General features: G+C 35.5%; 1 protein-coding gene across 1 annotated transcript in view; it reads right to left on the bottom strand.

Moving 5' to 3' along the window:
• The window catches only part of AP2A2 (adaptor related protein complex 2 subunit alpha 2), a 59,270-nt gene that overhangs the window by 21,196 nt on the left and 17,501 nt on the right, over nucleotides 1–20,573 (bottom strand). Inside the window, exons 3-8 of the mRNA XM_070932887.1 lie at nucleotides 13,731–13,873; nucleotides 9,386–9,579; nucleotides 8,074–8,203; nucleotides 6,658–6,759; nucleotides 3,439–3,547; nucleotides 1,493–1,640 (exon numbers count right to left, since the gene is read on the bottom strand). Of these exons, the coding sequence (XP_070788988.1) occupies nucleotides 1,493–1,640; nucleotides 3,439–3,547; nucleotides 6,658–6,759; nucleotides 8,074–8,203; nucleotides 9,386–9,579; nucleotides 13,731–13,873 (826 nt within the window). The remainder of the gene's footprint in view (nucleotides 1–1,492; nucleotides 1,641–3,438; nucleotides 3,548–6,657; nucleotides 6,760–8,073; nucleotides 8,204–9,385; nucleotides 9,580–13,730; nucleotides 13,874–20,573) is intronic.

Genomic DNA, 20,573 nt, shown 5'->3' with positions numbered 1-20,573 from the left:
TAGGGCAGCCCTTTGAAGCCCCACGGCAAGAGTTTAAACAGTTTTTTCCCCTCTAGCCATCAGATGGGACTCAGGAGGCAGCAATAGATTGGGGGTGGGGCCAAATAAAAGGTAAGAATAATGTGGGGGGGGTGAGGGGGTGGACACAGGGGGTGGGGGTGAGGCGGGGGGGCAGAACCAGTTCGGTGATGTCATATCGTCACCTCTACTGGCTCGGGAGAACCAGGCCGAACTGGGAGGAACCCACCATTGGCACACACACAGAATATCAAGAATAAGTACTACTACAAATTATATTAGAACAAAGAATGTGAAAAAGGAAGAAATAGAAAAAAGCTAAAAGTGTAGTAAAAAAAGAAAAAAGTGGGGAAAAAAGAACGATATAAAGGCATAAAGAAGTATTTTCTGATATTCTTCACAACAAGTTATTAAGTACAATTATATTTTAACTTCTCTCTCTCAAGTTACATCATGATTCTCTTCTTTCTATACTCTTATCGTGTCTGAAGATCAAAACCATAAATCACAAGTTCATTTTTTAAAATTTTTACGCAAAACATCATAAGGGTTTTCCAGCCACCAATAAATGTAGATGTTATCTTGCAAATTGTGCCCAAATCGTGTGCGTGAAGCGAATCGGCGGTAACACCGGTTGAAACCCACCACTGCTCTCAAGGGAAACTACATGAATTCAAGACTGTCATTATAGGGCACAGAGCAAAGTTAAGTTTGAGATGCCCTATTGTGCTGTCACTTGAGAAGATGTGTGACTGAGACTCATTTTCAAGTCATCCTTTTAGGTAGAGTTCTGAAATGGAATACAATTTCAATAGGAAAAATATCTGCTTAAAATATCTTTCCTGTCTCCCCACATTGGTTGCACCTGATTCACACAACATGCTAAACAAACTGTGTTTCAGTTTAGGATCATGGTTAAACCAGAAAATAAATCCAGATTGAGGTTAAGGCAGGGAACCACATGAAACCGTAATTTATGTTAGCTGGCATGTGGCTCCTTGATTAAGCAACCAGTAAGTCTTCCAGGAAAACAAAGTTTAGTTCAGGAATAAGCTGCAAACAGAGCCACTCCTATATACTCCTTTTTTCCCCTATGCTTCAGGCATGCAGAGAGCTCATTTTAAAAGTAAAACAAAGGACTCAAGTAATCTCTCCACACCCTGCATGTTTGCTTCCTTTCTTGTTTTTTAAGAAAGAAAATACTAATTCAGGTACCAGCAACAGAGTGGGAGAACCAGATCGTTATGGCGTGTTGTGGGTTACAGTGTCTTCTAGCATGAATTACCCCTGTTGGCTTAACTTTAGAATCACTTAAAATTGTTGTTCGAACAGCTCCTAATTCTTCCAATTTGGTAAGGTTCGAGTTAGAAATTGCCACCGAACAGGTCTTTGAAGTGACATGCAATTACACAGTTCAGGGCGGTTTTAAAAGGGCACACCAGTTTTCACAGCAGAGTTTTTCTCCAAAGCTTACCTGTCATGGTGGATAATTAAACTAATCGCCTCAAACAATACAGCATTCTTTGCATTTGAATGCTGCACTTTCTTTGACTTAGGAGGTTCTTGAGCTTTGTTAAGAATAGTTTCCAGACATTCTGTGAGACGTCCTCGAACGGAAGGGTCTTCTGGGAGAAAGAAACTCATTAGGCAAATTCACTGAACAATGCAAAATTATACAATTACTATATGCCTTTTAAATGTCTCACTGAAAAACTATTTCCAGATAACATATGGAATAACATATCCTGCAAGTATAGAGTACCTAATGATTTCTGATCTAGCCAGCTGTTAGCTTCAATACAATACACAGAATTAAATAGTTTCAATCCTAAGTGTGTGAAAAATGCAGAAAGTCACATTTTTAAGTGAAAAAAACAACAGCAGCTTCCATGCAACGCTCAAGTTTGTGGCAGCAGTAAACCAAAACAAAAATTCCACAGAGTATCTTCCTGCACCACAATGCTCCTCAGAGCTCGGTAGGTTTGTCAAAATGAAAAAAGTAGAGAAAGATTCTCTCCAGTCTGCTTATTAGCATCAGGCAAATAAGGATCAGGAATGCTGAGAAATCCATCCTTGTTTAATAAGCTATAATCCAACAGTCATCATTTCTGTCTATATTACAACTAATTGGTGTTAGACTATTTGACAATATTGGAGACAAATAAGACAAATTGAATTTAAGTGCAGGGGAACAGTTCCCAGCCAATCATGTTTTGACACAATGGGAGGACACTTGTTTTTAAATTGTTGAAATAGTTATGCCCCCCACAAGAGCAAGATGCACATATGGGATTCAGGAATGTTATACTTGCAGGAGATGTTATTCCAGATGTTATCTGGAAGTGACCTCCAACACAAACAGCAAATATAGCACTTAATATATATATATATGAATGATATGATCTAGTCTCTGCTTAGCATTTCTAAGAATATTCAGTTACTATTTTTTGCCTAAAGTTTAATTCAAATCTGTTTTCCTGTTATGTCTAACCTAACATTGTGCTTGGGTGCATTTGCTTTTTCCTCTGAATGGCAAACCTCAGTTACCTGAAAACTCTAATTGCATCTTTCATTCATCTTAAGCTCTCCAAGATAAATATATCCACAAGCGTCTCATTGGGCAGTTCCACAAATTCCTCTCTTCTTTTGCATTTTTCCAATTTGTAAACAATTTTTAAAAGCAATGTCCCAGAACTATATTCCAGAAGCAGCCAGAAGAGTGTAGAATATGATATAAGTTTTGTTTCAAGTTCTGGAAACTATGTGTTTGATATCACATCTTACGACTGCATTTTAATAATAGCATCACATTGACAGCTCATGCACCACTTGAGATTAACCAGAGTGTCTTTTCCACATATACTGCTACCATGCCTGATCTCTTCCAATTTGTACTTCTTTGCTGAATATTTTCTGAATTTATGGAGGCTGAATTGCCTCTTGAAGGTTTGGCCCAGAAATTGCTTTTAATTTTTGTTCTGTCTTTTATGAGGCCAGGGATCTCTCAGGGCTTTCAGTTTCCTATAAATCTGTAAGAATTTCATCTATGCCTTCATTTAAATCACTTGTTTAAAATAGCCAAATGGCGGTAGACCAAAGAAAGAGCCAAACAGTATCCGTTAAAGGAGTTGGATCCAGGTAATGTTGTTTCAGCCAAGCTGTATTTGTTCCAAAATACTGAGAACCAGGTATGCTTGTTCAGCCAGTTGTATTTATTTAAAACAACAACAACATCACCCTACAGTAGTTTGGATTCAAAAGGGAAACAGTGATTTTGAGCATATGTGAACATGCACATAGCTATTCTAGTTTCTGATACATTGCAATCTCCATGATCACAGACATACATTTCAAATGCTATTAGCTGTTCTTTGCTAATTAAAGGAAGTGTGAAACTATGACAGTTTTTCATTACTTCACCTGGCGGAGGATAGCACTGCAACAATCTCAAAAGCTTCACAGACAACCATGGAGCAGGGACAAAGTAGTAAGTATAATCCTGGAGATCAGTAGATGCTGACGTCACAATCTGAAAGTAGAAATTTTCTGTTACATTCTGGTGACATTTTGTAAGCCTAGGGAATGCACAATGCAGATTCTGAATTTTAATTAAGTCTACGAAAACAGGAATTAAAATTAAAGAAAATAAAACACAGAAGCTTGAGCACTGATGAAGTGGAAGGTGTGCCAGAAATTAATAAACATTCAAGCACTTCCCACAGCAAACAAAAGACAACAATAAGCTACAAGGTACACTAGTAAATATTTTAACATAGGTTGCTACTAGTTTACACAATTCTTGGGAACAACAGACTGCAAAATGCAAAAAAGTGCTTTGTTTCTTGATATATTCTTATTCTTACTGTTGTTGTTGTTAAATGCTGCCTTTATTTTGTATAACTCAGGTTTGCACAGTTCAAAGTAGTGTGAGTTGGCTTGGGTTGTGAGGGAGTGACTGACCCAAAGTCATCCAGCCAAATTTCATGCCTAAAGGGGGACTAGAAATCACCATCTCTTGGTTTTTAGGCCACTTTTGCTCTCCAATAATTTTTCAGGTAATGGAAGAGAGATACACAGCAACTACTTGTGTTAAAACTGAGGCTGGAATAATGATTCAAAGCAGGAAGGGAAAGACTCGTCATCACTACTCAAAAACACCTAAAATGGCTTCCTGGGGGAGATAGGTTGACTGGAGGGTTTTTTTTCCCTTATGAATATGAAAATGTACTAGTATGGGTATAAGCATTGTCAAAGGATACAGGACAGGGAATCTGACAGTAGCAGACAGAGTTGTGCCCAATTTGGAAGAGTTGGGAAAAATAATATAGAATGGAAAAAGACAAAATAAGAAACCTACATGTATTTCACTGTATCAAACCAGTATCTGAACGTGTCTTTAATATTTACTGCTTATTAAATTCACAATTATATCATTTTTTTAACAGATGGGTGGGAAAAAATATTGTCCTTGAGATTTGTCAGGGAAAATAGAACAGAATAACCATGGATACAAAATGCTCATTTTGAACCAAGTTTGATGAAGAAAAGGGAAAAGCAAGCTGGGATGTCGAAGAGACTTTGGTTCTCTTTGTTTTTTGTCTGTTATCAATGTGCTGAACCATCATCAAACATTTTGCTGTCATGTCTGAACAGGTATAGGAGTATCATATGTAACAGGTCTGGAGCTGGATGAGATGGTCTTGCACTTAACATCTTAGCACACAAATATGCATATGCACACGTTTCAGCATTTTGTATATTTATTTATACCCATAATTAGCAGACTTCTCTTCTATGTGAGAACAATTAAATAGCATATTCCAACAAATACAGGAAGTCCACACAGATTGCATATCATAAAGAAACTGATAATGGGATTTGGGTACAACTCTTTGTTCCTTATAAAATCTATTTCTGTTCTGCTTTAGGCTTAAAAATGGTTTCATTTGTGTATTGCAAAATGAACAGTAGATGAAATATGAAGTGGTAATTTGGTTCAATTATGAAAATAACTAAAATTAAGAGATAAAATTGAAATGTAAAAAAGTGTGATGGGGCTTTTGAAATAATATGTTGTAAATGATTAAATAAAATAATTAATTGATGTTATAATAAGAAATCAGGAATTAAGGGCGGATAGTGATATTGCTTATTATGTATTTAGAAGAGATTAAGATAAAATGTGGAAGGTCAAGTTAAAGGGTTTCAATGTAAAAATTGAATAAGATGAAGTACATTGTTTATAACCAAAAAATGTGATGGGGATTTTGAGAAATATATGTTATTAATGGAGAAATAAGATAATTAATTGAAGTAATGCTAAGAAATTAGGATTTGAAGGGCGGATAGTTATATTGTTTATATATTATGTATTAAGAAGAGATTAAGATAAGAAAACGTAGGGAAAAAGAATATCATGGCAGAAATTGAAATACGTAAATTGTATTTGGAAAAAACAAAAAAGAAGATAGGAATAGATTATAAAAATCAATATCTAACTATGTTATAAATTGTATAAAATGTGACCTAGTCAATACTCTGTTCATAAAATATGCATATAAAAGAAAAATTTAATAAAACTTTCCCTCCCTCCCTCTCTGTCTCCCTCTCCGTCTGTCCATATATTGCTATATCTTGCTCAGTCTCCCTGGGACAAGGAACAGGAAGTTATTCCATTTATCTTAAAAAAAATCCAAAAAAGAACATCCAGATTCTTGAAGTTAAATCAGGAGAATAATATTTGTTCAGTAGCACATTGCTGAATAGAGGACAATTTTCAAGACACTAATAAAATTAAGAAAAGGCTTGGGCAAATGAATTATTCACACAGGATAAAAATATAACAACATAATACAATAGAATCTATAGATGCTATTCAACTTGTATTATTTGTTCTTTGTCCAACTTCCTACTCTATAATTAAAAAGCTAATGGCTTTATTTTAAATATCTAGTTGGTAAACCCATACAAATGGTGAATAATCTGAATAAAAGGTATGAACAATTACTGCTTAAATATACTTTTATTTTTTTGATTCAGTCTTGATTCTTGGCAACTGCCTGGATAAGTTCTTGTCATTTTCTTGGAAAATTTCAGAAATGGCTTGCTGTTGCCTCTTTCTTAGAGCTGAGCGAAACTTACTGGCTAAAGTCCCGGTCTATGGTAGGACTAGAATTCATAGTCACCCAGTTTCTAGCCTGATATCTTAACCACTACACTAAAGTGACTCTCCATAAGTATACTTAGGATTGTTTATACCTTTATTTAAGAGGTACATTTTATAGGGGAGAAAATAGGAAGCAGCAGTACTATGTACATTTGCCATCTTGAGTTGAACAAAATTAATAAAAGCCAACATAAAAATCTAATAACAACAATAGGTGGGCTGAAAATATATTCTCACCACAAATTTGAGACTCACAGATAAATTACCAAAATCCATTAAAAAGGGCTAAGAGGGTTACTGTAAGTAAGCCAACAATGAAGTTTGCAGTTAACTTACAGTCAGATTTGCCTCAGCATCAACTGAACTTTCATTTTGCAAGCGAGAACTTGAAATTATTAACCTAATAAATTATCCTTTTTTACATTCCAGACTTATTTTGTTCCACCACTATGTCTAACCAACAATCTACTTACCCTACTAAGCCTGGAAACAGCCAGAGATATTGATGTTTTAAATTCATCTGGATTCTTTTGTGCCAGAGTAGTGATCAAACTGGTAGCAGCTGTAACCACCCCCTGAAAAAAAAAAAAAGAAATGTTATAGTTCCCTTAAAATTTCCAGGCTTAAATCCGTCATATGTACGCTATGTTTTTATTACACACAAAGAATGCAATCAAGTTTCATATTCCATTTTATAAGCTTGGTGAAAAAGAATTTCATTTTGTGATGGTACTTAGATTTCACAGTCTGTTCAAAATACTATCACAGTCTGGGGCAAGTGCAAATAGATATGGGTGTTACAGGATTATAAACTTGGCTGTCAAAACAAAATACTCCGCTTCACAGCTGCCCAGGAAGACCATCGTGTCCTTTAACTTGACACATATGTCTCATATGGGACTTCAGGTGGTGAATCTCTGAATTCTATTAAACAACAGGGCCACCTAAAAGTAGCTCTCTTTCTCTACTTCAAATGATTATTATTTTTTTTACTCTTAACAGTAAGAAATATAAACAAGTAAGAACTTTTCATAGCATAACTCAACGTTCATTGATCAGGTATTTTCCAAAGGTATTTGAGGCTCATTAAAGATTTAACATGGCTTTTTAAAATTAGCTTATCAAGAAAAAGGGATACTGCAAAGCAAAATCTATGTAATTGCCAGCAATATTTGATCCTGTTCCTCCCCCATGTTATTCTTCCCAGCCAATTGTGGATTGGCATCAGGAGCACCTGTTTTAAGTTATTCCAGACCTTCTCATGCCATGTCCAGAAGGTGGTGCTGAGGGACCATTGTTTACCTTCTAGCTTTCCTTTTATACCTTATGTTGTCAAACATCTAAGTCATTGGAATTTTGAAGTGGGGTATCATCAGTAAGCTAATAACAAACCACTCTATTGTGTTTTATCATCCAGTTCCAAATAGACAAAATTGCTTATTAAGCAATAAGCAAAAGTATCAATTTTGATACTTTTGAACCTTACCCTAAGTTAAATAATGGACTGGATGAAGAAGAGCAAGCTGAAATGAAATCCAGGCAAGACGGAGGTACGATTGTTAATTATAAAACCTGAAGTTGGGACAGAGCTTCTGCCTAGTTTGAATTTGGCCTGCATTCTCCGTGAATGAGCAGTTTCTAATCTGAGAGTATTCCTTAATTCCCAGTTAATGAGTAGATTCGTAGGATTAAAAAAAAATGTTTCTGCTCCACAATTCTGGCAGAACTAATACAGCCGCAGTTTCTGTGGAGCAAAAATGCAAAAATAAAAACTTCTTCAAAGTATGGGCAGGACGTGGACAATCCATGTTGTTTCCTTGGAACATCTTATACTTTGGATATGATTTGGAGAAAACCTCCAACTAGGGAACGTATTCAGCTGTGCTTACCAGGTGCTGGTCATTGAGAAGGTGTACAACTCTTGATGTCCAGTCTCCCATTGGCACTAGATCAGGAGACGTTCTGTATAATCGTAGCAAGCACAGAGCTGCACTTTGCTTTACACTATCCATAGTGTCTCTGCAAGAACAAACAAAATCCTGTCAATAATTGAAAGGATCTCCCCAAACTCCCTGGGACACATTTTGTTCAACCCAGTTATATACTGGAAAGAAAAATTTCCCTCATGCATAAGTAATTGGAAAATAATCATCTTGTTGAGCAATTGATTCTATAAACTGGAATCTTTTGTATCAGAATGAGAAAAAGAGATGGAAAATAATTTTAGGTTTCCTATCAATTTGTTACTGAAATAGCATATAACTTTTCCAGTTACATTAAATTTTTAGAGGCATTTTTTAGAAGACCGTGGGATAGGTTCATAGGTGCATAGTTAATCTTCTGGCATACCCATCGAAATTTGAATGAAAACAAAGCATGTTCAGCACCAGAAAAATATATTACCTGCAAAATTCCTAAATGTACTATCACAATTGGGAAATGAATGTTGCCAATAGACACATCACTTTAAAATTCACACACTACTTCAATTTATCAGATTTCTGGTATAAGATAGTTGCTTGCCTCAGAGAAATTTTCTTTACCCTACAAGGCTGTACATTCCTATGTTACATTAGCTCAGTAAAATAAAAGTTTTACTTATTTTTACTGTAATTAAACAGCTAGTTCTAATAAAACATTTCAAATTTTAGAATTGCTTTACAAGGCTGCCTCTTACTGTCATAAAGATAACATAGGTTCATTATAACATGCAATTGCAAACACATTACAAGAGATTTTTCAAAATTCGCCCTTGGTGAGATAAGTGGGCATATAAATTTGATTAATAAATATATCAAATAAAAAATAAACGTCTGAAAAACATCACAGAAATACAAATGGACATTCATATAAATTTGGTGCTGCGTTTAAACTAACACTAAAGCAAGTCCGCATTGATCAGTTGCAAACTTTAACTATGTAATAAAGCCAATACTAAGGCAACCCTTAAAAACACAATCACTCTCAAACACTGGAAGAAGCCCTTATTCATAATAAAGTAGACATGGAGGGTTTACAAATACAACCTTTTGGAGCAAATATGTGTTCTCTTTATCCAATGTCAACATCAAACAGATGATTTTCTAAGCATAAGCACCATCAATGGGAAGAGAAAAAGTGTTTAAATAAATACGATACTTGTTACATCTAACAGAATAAACTCAATTGCCTACTAATACTCAGCTTGTGCATATTACTTACCCAGCTACCAGTATTTTTGGAATTTCACCAGCAAATGCTTCGGCCATCTCTCTGCTACCCACATTGGCAATGCAGTGCAAAGCCAGTCCCATAAAAGTGGGGTTCCGGCTAGCTAAATCATTCTTGATTGCATTGTTTATCAGGCGTATCAACTCACTGTTTGAATTCACAAGTACGGAGATGAACAAATAACCCTGGAATTAAGAGAATAATTAGTGGTGAGTCAACTGGGAAATATTTAACATGTTATGTGAGGGGCTTTGAAAAATGGTTCCTGCACGTGTATTGTACAAATTGCTAAAGAATCATTTTTTTAGTCCTGGTCTTGAAGCAAGATGTGTTACACTGCAGCAATTTTTCACTGTAGTTAAAAATCAATGCAAATTTCTGATGAACTAGACAGTTGGGAATGCTAAACTAGACTGAATTAGTACAGTTTTGTTACTTTTAAAGAGTCATGCTATATACCAGAAAGAACATCTGGATTATTGTCAATTTGGTCCCTGACATTCCTCAAAAAGATCACTCAGAACAGCTTTTCAGATGCATTTTGAAAAACGCTTCAGAAGGTCATAAGGAGAAAAGAACCCCATGTGTACAGGCATATAATTAAGCCCATAAACCTTTGTACTTAAGTTATACAATTTGAGGGACATGTCCAAGTCTCTTGATCATAATGCCCTTTCATGCAAGAATCAGACTGATAAAATGTTATTATGAGAAAGTTAGATAAATTACTGTGATGAAATTACAGGTAGTTCTTGATTTACGACTGGTTGCTTAGCAACTATTTAAAGTTACAATGGCCCTACGTGGGGGGTATTTATGAACCGGATTCAAAGTTTTGGCAGTTCCTGCCCGCAGTCATGTGACCGCATTTCAGGCATTTGGCAAATGGCCTCAATATACAGCCATTTGCAGTACTATGATCATGTCACATACTTGTAGTTTTTGTCAAAACTATATCCATAGCAAACAATTGTTTGGCTTAATGACTGAGGATTTGCTTAATGACCATGGTGATTCACTTAATGACCATTACAAAAAAGAGACATAAAATTGGGTCAATCATGTGATCAACCCACTTTACAACTGTTATCGACAGTTTCCATTATGGTCATAACTCAATCATGCCACCTGTATCACAAATGCAAACAAAATTTTTAAAAATGTTAAGGTTTGGCCAATTTACAGGTTTGCTTTGTGAATTTGTTTAATTACAGGCAGGGAAAACGTGAAGTAACCGGTCAAATGGTGACGGGATGACTAGCATTGATAGCCTTCATTTAATTTATGTCTTATTGACTTTTCACAAGAATTGCCATGAACTATTTTTAACTTTAAAAAAAAATACCAGAGAGACAGTGAGATAAACAATGTTTACCTGTTTGGGCTTCAACTGAAAAGAAGTTAGAACCTATACCTGTATTTCTCTCAGCAAGACAATTGCATGTTCCAGCAATTATGTAGCAAGCATTCTGTATGTGTAAAACTGCTCTATAATCATTTGCTTCTTGGTATATTATAAATGCAGAATAGTTTACATATGCCTTTTCTGTTTTGATGCCAAGGGCAAACTTTTCTAAGAAATCAAACTAGACCTAAATCCTCTGCATCTATCTACTTTCGAATTATATATTATATTATATAACATATTATATTAATTATATTACATGTCACTCACTGAGTACTCCACAGCAGCTAAGGAGAAAATCTAGTCATTATGCTGCTATAATTGTCTAGTGAATTATAATATCATGAGTGGCTAGAATTAGCATGGTATAACAGAAGGTGATGACCACTTAACATCCCATTTCAATCTAGGCTTTTCTGCAACAGCTGTACTGATCAAATGTGAACAATTTACATATAACCCACAGCCATAGGAAATTCTTGATGCAATTTCAGAATTCCATATAAATTTCAATTTATATCTCTGATAAATGCTGTCTCTTACTCCGAATCAGTTGCTTAAAAAGAAGAAAACGGTATAGAGAAGGGAGGTGTCGGAGAATAAGTACCCCTCCAGTTCAGCTAGATATAGGTAGTCCTCGACTTACGATCACAATTGAACCCAAAATTTCTGTTGCTAAGTGAGACATTGGGTATGTAAATTTTGCCCCATTTTACAACCTTTCTTGCTTGTTAAGTGAATCACTGCAGTTGTTAAGTTAATGACACAGTTGTTAAATGAACCTGACTTCCTCACTGACTCTGCTTGTCAAAAGAATGCAAAAGGTGATCGTAGGACCCCAGGACACTGCAATTGTCATAAATATGAACCAGTTGCCACGTGTCCAAATTTTGATCACATAACGTCAGGGATGCTACAATGGTTTTAAGTGTGAAAAACGATCATAAGTCACTTTTTTTCAATGCCGTTGTAACTTTGAATGGTCACTAAATGAACTGTTATAAATCAAGGATTACCTTTTACTTCAAAATGAAAAATTTTTTTAATCAAGTTTTATTTTTTCTTTCACACACACACATATTTTATGAACAGAGTATTGACCATATCATATCTTATATAACTTATCATATCCAATTTCATTTTATATAGTTACCATTTTTGCCAAAATATTCTTTTTCCGTACTATTTTTATCTTATCTTAATACTTCTATACTTATTATATAAACAGCATCACCATCCGCAAAATGAAATTTCTAAGTACAGGAGAACTACAGTATGTCATTAGCACACTTCAATGGGCAACCAACAGCTATACATGAAAGGAGGTATAGGAAATTCCTATTGGAAGATGCGGTTTGTCCAGGTAGGATAAAAGACCTTATAAAAATATATACAGAGTGAAGCAAATGTCAGGTCCCATAGGCCAATGACAATACTGTATGTTTTATTGATTTAATTACTTTTTTTAGATAAAAAGTTATTGTACTTAAGATTGTTCAAAGGTTATATATCAAATGAGTAAGGAAATGTTTAGAAGAGAATGGCAACTAATTCAAACTTTTAACGTAATTTAAATTTTTAAAAAATATTAATGAGGCCTAACTTTTGGTACAATTCATTAATAGCTAAAGGCCTTCGATTTTATTTTTTTGCCAGTATCTATTGCCAGAAAAGCATGATGTTACTGCATTAAATATTTCTAAGTAGTGTTATATGGCCTGCAGAATACATAATGACCGCTTAGAATAAATTTAACTGAATAAACCAATATCTATTTAGCAATTTTACCATTTCTTTCTTTGTATACTTTTGTGTCTTTGATTACAATAATAAGCTTGAAAACCATCTAGCCTTTAGTTTTGATTTCATTCCCGGTTTCCTTCAACCCCACCAAGCATGCGGCCCTCTGCAGATTATGCCTGAAGGATTATGAACATTATTTTTAAAAAATGTACGCTTCAGTACAGATTTTAGACTGCAGGATGACTCAATGTGCTCAGCCAGTAATGACTCTACAGAGCTCTAATATGGAAAAAAACAAACACATATGTGTACAAAAGATCAGTATCTGCTTGTTTTTCTAAGACGTTTGCATGTTATAAGCAACAATGTTTATGATTTTTTTTTAAAAAAAACTAATATTTTTGTTCAAAATTCATTCTAAACAGATTTTTAGAAGAAAGCTTTCATTAAATTAATTAGTTTATGATCCTAAACTGTTACGTCAACAGTGAAATTACTGCTGCAGGCAAGCAGAAGCCTTTGTATTCTGTATGCTTACAGTGATTGTATTCTTACAGTGTTGACAGCTATTTATTAAGTAGTTCCCTTACCAATATATCTATCAGTACAGTACTTCTAAACCTTCTTACAACAGCACTGGATCTAATGCATAGAAAATTGAATTAATACAGATTGCTCATTTTTATTTTCTTACTTGCTGCTTCATTAGCTACTCATTTAACATAAATCTGTCTTCCAGATTTCTCATTTTCTTTATCTTTGCAAGTATTTTTTTACCGCAGTTTCGTTATGAAAACTTTCATATGAACCACATTTGATATAACAGTAATTTATTACTACAGCATGCTGCAATGTGGATCATTTCAGATGTACGGACAAATAATTAATTACATTTATATAGCCACCCATCTCACGAGGAAAGACTCTGGTAGTGTATAATAATAATCAATTTAAAACAATACATATATAAAAAAGAGGGTTTTCAATGTATAAAAATCAACATTAAAAATAGAGGTTAATTAAAAGTAACATATATATAATTTAGATTGGGAAATTCTGGGGTTCCAGCCCTAAAATAACATTTAAAAGTCTGAGCATGCCAGATTGGAAAATACTGTCCCCCATGGAAGCCCAGCAGGTAAACAAGGTAACTATAATTTTGCTATGCAGGTATGAGACATTACTTACAATTTGTTTCTCTGTATATTTGTTTGAACTCAGGAGATTCACAGCCTCCATGTGGCCGAAATCAATATCATGTCCCAGAAGAAAAATGAAAAGCAGCTTGCAGACATATTTTTTCTTGCTGTAACCATCCAGGGCTTTATCACCTAATGAGTAATTAAATAGAAGCCATAAACACTTAAACCAAACACAAATGCTGGATGCCTTTTTAAATATATTGATTAAACATTCCATCATGTCTTCTCATAGTATTGAACCAGCTCCACAAAGTATACCCTGTAAAAATTGCAGCTACATCCTAATAAGCCTGCTGAATTCCTGTCAGAGAATGAACTATAATTTCAATAATGGCAATAGATCATAATTTATAGATTACTAAGTGACAACTCTGTAGGGGGAGAAAACATTTTAAGACAGTTTATTTATATTTACTTGAAATTAACCAGATAAGAAATAAACTTAATCAGCAGGGAACTAAGCTAATTTAAAACAAAGTCTTCCATAAAATTGATTGAAAGTTGAATTTGGTTAAAAATTAAGTTGTACTTACATATACATAAATACAATACTTTCTTTAGCTAGCACATACTATATATCAAACTCAAAAGTCATTTTGTATATTACATAAGAAATAGGCTTTCATGGAACCACTATTAAAACAAATACTGAATTCTTATGTATTACAGGACTTGCCATCCTTAGAGAAAAGCATATTTGTGAAATGCATTTGATATCATTTTTCCTTGTATTACTTATGAACGCATCATTTCAATTTATATCCTGGATCAATCAGCTGTCAATGTTACAACTCTTTATGTTACCCAGAACCACATCAATATACTGTTAACATTATGAACTAAGGTTGTAAAGGTGAAGAGCACTTATCAAGGAAGTTTGGCAATATACATTGATGTCATTCGGACTAGAGAACTATTGCTGGATAGTAGTAAAGAGAGGGAAGGTGGTTAAGACTGATGAAGTGGAACTCCCAGCACTAATCATAGCAGCACACAAAAAGGGCATAAACAATAGGGCCTAGGACCGTGATGGCAAACCTATGGCACACGTGCCTGAAGTGGCACACGGAGCCATGTTGACTGGCACATGCAGCGTTGCCCGCTCTTACGGGTTTCTGGCATGCATGCGACAATCAGTCAGCGTTTTTGCATGTGGCAGTGCTGGAAACTAGAAGAACTGGTCTTCCGTTTTCCTGCGTGAACATGCACACTGGTCAGCTGATTGTTGCGTGCGCATATGCACCAGAAAATCAGAAGAGTAGCTGGCTGAAACCGGAAGTTCAGTAGCTGAATCCGGAAGTTCATTTTTGGGTGGGCACATGCACCCTGGGCAGCTCCTCTTCCGTGGCCAACTTGCCACAGCCAACTCGCTGTAGGGCAGGGGTGTCAAATTCACGTCGTTACAGTGGCGTCACATGTTGTATCGGGACTTTTTCTCCATTTGCTAAACTGGGCGTGGACATAGGCATGACCAGCTTGTGACGCATCCAGCCCACGAGCCAGGAGTTTGACAGCCCTCCTGTAAGATAACTCATTGCAAGACAAGTCAATGTTGTATTAATCGTTTCAGTTACTTTTATCATTCACAACCACGCTTTTGCCAAAATTATTAGAACTCTTATCCTATTTCTGGATTGACTTTATTTTTCTATATTTCTATATTTGTTGAATTGTCCAATGGCGAGTTATCCCACAGCAAGTTGGCCGTGGAGAGTTGGCCGATTCCGTGAATAATAAAGATGTTCCTTGCTTAATAACAACCATCATTGAGACCAGAAACTCTTTCACTAAGTGACATGGTCATTAAGAGGAAAATCATCTGACCACACCAGACTGATGTTGCTTCTGCTGGAGTTGTTAAGCAAATCTCTTGTGGTCATTACACAAGACAGCATGTTATTGAGGCTTGCATTAATTCTTGACTGTCTGCTTATTGGAAGCTGGCTATGAAATGTGCAAATGGCAATCATGCAATCACAGGATGCTATGACAGTTATAAGCACCTCCTGGCTGCGAAGTCCCCAAATGTTAATTACGTAGCCAGGGAATGCTAAATTTACTATTTTGACACTGTTGTAACTACAAACGGTTGCTAAGCAGGACAGCCAGTAAGCGAGGTGTTCCTGTAGTTGTTAAGAGATCATAAAGATCATCATAAAGATCATCAAGATCAGAAGAGGCTGGCCTAAAGGTGCTTTAATCTATTCATCTAGAAAAAAATGCATTGATCTATTAATCTGGACAAAAAAGTATGATTCAGTCTAATGAATGCAGATCGACAGCACAAGTAGCCATCTTAGATTTCTTCACATCTTACATAGAGCTTCAAAAATGGCTGTTCTATTTATACAAAAATGGCACTGTTAGTAATTCAGTTACCTACAAATAGGAACAAGTTTGCCTCTTGGCATTATTTTCCTTGAAGAGACATAATGGATTCTAAATCACATTTGGCTTTTTGCATGAACAAGCATCTGGCGATGTGGAAAGCAACTGGTAAGACAGTATAGACAAGGCCTAAAAATATTCATTCTCCTTGGCAACTGCCAGTCTCTAGGCTACAACATGGCTGATATCAAGCCAAGAAATCACAAACTGGCCTGTATCAATAGAAAAAAAAAGTGATTTTTAAAGTAAGGTATTCATTGTTCAAGCTACCTTCATAATTATTTTTTAGCTTCCCTTCTGCCAGGGGATATTGTCAAGGTGGCTGAACTGTATTTATAAAGAACTCTGGATAAAACAGATTATCGGGACCTTTTCAGTCAAGATTTAGGACTGGATGGGAGAACAAAATAACATTTTGTTGACATTTAATATGGGATAGGTGGAGTGCAAATATCCTGGTCAGACACCTCTCAGCAGTCTTTGATACTCCTGGAGCTGTTGTGAATCTTGGGAGCAGGAAACAGTATTCTTCAGTGACTTTCCTCTTTTCTCGGTGATGATTACATTGGACATTGATGGGTGGAGATGGAGAAGCCCTCTTGGGGATAAAACATGCTAGAAATGTATGGTTCTAACCCTTGCTTTAGCAGGGAAGATTTGAGTGGTTGAAATGGACCTCAGCTAAACACCTAGACTAACAGTGCTATATGTTCTTTCTTCTCTTTTATAATCTTGTTTATTGCAACAACTCTGGTCTAAACACAAAAATTTTAGGAGTTAGGGCTAAAATCTATGTAGGGGGAACAGGGAATGGCCTTGAAGGACCGGAAGAATAACTACTATTGAACATGGTCAGATAAGAGAGGCCAAGAAACCTCTCAGCAAACCTTTGTCATAGTTGGGAGGAAACACACTCGTATTTGCAAGATTCTATTACAATAGCTGTTATAATCAAAGTAGTACTGATCTACATGGTATTGGTGTCTTAACCTGGTCTACCATGTAGGGCTGACATTGTATTATGACTAATATGCATATCTACATCTTTCATCTTGTAAGTATCATGGTCTTTCATTTGAAACATCAGAATTGAGATTACATCCTGAAGTAGCTAAGGATAATATAATAGAAAATTAATAACGATGCTCTTCAAGCAGACAAGATACACAAGTGAACTGAAAGGCAGGGTATCTTTGGACATTCTGAATGTGTCAGCATACCACATGAACCCGCTAATTGATGGGATACAAGCTACAATAAATTGGTTTGCAAAAAATATTTAAATTAGACACCCTAGTTTGTACAGAGTAATGTGAACATATTTAGGTAAAATTGGCCTTTGACTATAACTGTGGTACATAGCCAAAATGTGCCACAACTAACCAGCCTATCCTACACTTTCTCCATCTCATTAAAAAGCATTCTGTGAGGTAGAGGTCAGGATTCATGGCTCCATCTGGTGAAAACAAAGAACAGTATTTGGTTGGACGGATTTACACGGTACATTTGTACAGAAGCTCAACGTAGCAGAGATGGTAATCCCTCCTATTATTTTCCCTCATCAAGAACCCTGAGGTAAGTTGTGGTGAGAAAGAGTAATGTCACCCGATGAGCTTCCATGAATAAGAACAGAGCAGGGCTGAAGTCTTCCCAAGACAAGTCTAAATCTTCCCCTCTACTGTACACTAGTCTTCATGTATATATTCAATATCTTGTAGAAGATTGTGACTTAGAATGTACAATATGAATGAATGAATGAATGAACGAACGAAAGAAAGAATGAAAAATACTGTATATGTTATGTGCCTATAAAATTAAGGTATGGATGTTACAGATCTGAATGCAGATAGCATGATCCTATGGAATAGAAAAGATAAGTATATGTAATGATGTCAAGATATAAATTTAATGACGTATTAAAAGACTAAAATATATATCAGAAAATATTAATTAATGTCACTAGATTGTTGTAGGTGTATAGGAAAATAGGAATTCATAGGTTAGTGATATTATATTCCAAGGGCTGGTAATTTTTGCTTCTTTTTCATAGGGGATAATATTTTGCAAAACATTACTAGCTTGAACCATTCTTTAGAATTCAGAACTTTAACACATTCTTTCATTATCAGGAAAATGGTAAACAAACAAATAATCCACCAAATTGATAGTAAGAGAATTATTTAGTTCCCATCCTATCAAACTTAATAAATTGGATCTGAATGGAAAATAACTAGTTGCCAATATCTGTCACACATCTCTTTTCCTTTTCAATACCTCTGATTAAAAAAAAAAAAAGTGAGGATCTTGTTTTCTTTTGCCAAAAGTTTGAACATAGGGGTGAAGTTTGGGAAACACTGTGTAATGTTCTGAATAAATGCAACTGAGAGAGGAAATTATTTTGTTATCTGACCTGAATAGATGAATGAGAATAAGATGAGGGAGTACATAAAAAGTGATTGGGAAACAGGGAAATTTGAAAAAGAAACTTGCTGGAATTATGAAGTGAGAAAGGCTCTAAATGAGAGAAAATTGTTGCAGGAGACAGAGAATTAAAAGGGAGAGCATGAGAGATTGAATATCATGTACATACAGAGAAAATGTTAATTGCTGCATGAATAGATGGTATGACTGGAGAAAGGTTGAAAAAAGATGTAATTTTCTTATAGTATGACTCCATTACTTGCTTAATGCAAGGGTATGAAAATAAAATTTGTTCCTAAATACTAGAAGAATAATCTTATTATTTTGCTATATAAAGGGAAAGGCAGTAAGAATGAAGGCAAAGTCAGCTGGAGTATTATTACACTTGCTCAAGTGTGCCTGAAAAAGGTGTTAATAGAATTTTGATCAGCATTTGGGAAGTTGCAGGGCAGTGCAGCTGTTCAATAGGCAGGGAGTGTGCAGACCAGAGTTGCTCTTCTACATGAAAAATATGTGAGTGGCAGAAAATAGGGTTATGGCATGATACATTTACTGACTTAGAGTAAGTGCCTGAAAAAATGAATAGGCTTGAATTATGGAATGTTTTGCATGAATGTTGAGTTGAAGGCTTGTTGCTAAATGTGATTAAGAGTAAAGCATATGTAAGAATGAATGGAATGGTTAATGAAGACCCATCAGGATGGTGTAAGAATTGAAAGATATGGAGAGGAATAGTGAATAATGTTGGTATATTTTTAGCTTTGTTTTGTTCTCTCATGCTATTATTATTATTATTATTATTATTATTATTATTATTATTATTATTATTTATTGGTTAATCTTTAGTGAGATTCACAGCCTTTGAGGCTGGTTAATAGCTCAGCAGCTCGAGTCCTAACCAAGGATTTAGGAACTGTTAAGGTATCGTCGGAGGATGTAAGCTGTTCCGAGTAAGGTGGTTTTTTGTAGAGTCAAAATGTTCAAGTCCGGCAAATTTAGAATTTCTAAATAGCGGGGTAGCCCTTTGGGTATTGCTCCAAGGGTTCCAATTACAATCGGGACAACACACGATTTCTTTTTCCACAGTCGCTCAACTTCAATTTGCAAGTCCCGGTACTTTGTGATTTTTTCTTGCTGCTTAACTTCAATCCGTGCATCACCAGATATTGCAATGTCAATGAACCATACATTGCAGAGGCAGCATTTGCTGTTGGTGGTAACATGTTGAATTTTTGCCTTCATGCAGTTTGTGGCTAGGGCTTGTTCTTGAGCTGCCAAAATAAAGCTTTCTGTTTCTTTTTTCAGTACTCCTGATCTTAACCAGTTCCAAGTTAGTTTCTGGTCAGTTTTGCCTTCAATACTTTTCAAGTATTGGCCATGCAGAGCTTTGTGTTTCCAATTTTCAGCTCGCTGCTCAATTACTTCTTTCTTATATTCTGCTTTTGTTTTAGTTGTCTTTAAAAGGCCTCCTTTATTTACTTCCTTAATCATTGGTTCTTCACTTTTCTGGATGTAATCATTCAAGCTGCATTTTTCTTCTTCCACAGTCTGCTTTACTTGTAGGAGTCCTCGACCACCCTCTGCTCTTGGTAAATATAATCGGTCAACATCACTTTTAGGGTGCAAGGCATGATTCATTGTCACAAGCTTCCTTGTTTTTCTGTCCAAATTGTCTAACTCCATCTGGGTCCAGTCAATTATTCCTGCAGAGTATCTAATCACAGGTATAGCCCAGGTATTTATGGCTTTTATGATGTTTCCTCCACTCAATTTGGACATTAATATCTTACGAATTCGCCGAATGTACTTGGCTGAAGTTAATTCCTTGACTTTATTATGCATTAAGTCAGAGGCTTCTAAAATCCCCAAGTACTTGTAGCCTTCTTCTGATTTTACTGCCTTTATCATTTCTTCATTCTCTAGTTCTATTCCATCCTCTTCTATGATCTTGCCTGCTTTGGTTGCTATTGTTATCATCATCATCATCATCATCATCATCATCATCATCATCATCTCTTTT

The sequence above is a fragment of the Pituophis catenifer genome, unplaced genomic scaffold (assembly GCF_029215685.1).
Source record: "Pituophis catenifer annectens isolate HBS135680 unplaced genomic scaffold, rPitCat1.0.hap2 SCAF_1, whole genome shotgun sequence".
NCBI classification, from domain to species: domain Eukaryota; kingdom Metazoa; phylum Chordata; class Lepidosauria; order Squamata; family Colubridae; genus Pituophis; species Pituophis catenifer.
Note: the sequence above shows the minus strand (reverse complement) of the source record. Positions and strands in the feature narration are given on the sequence as shown.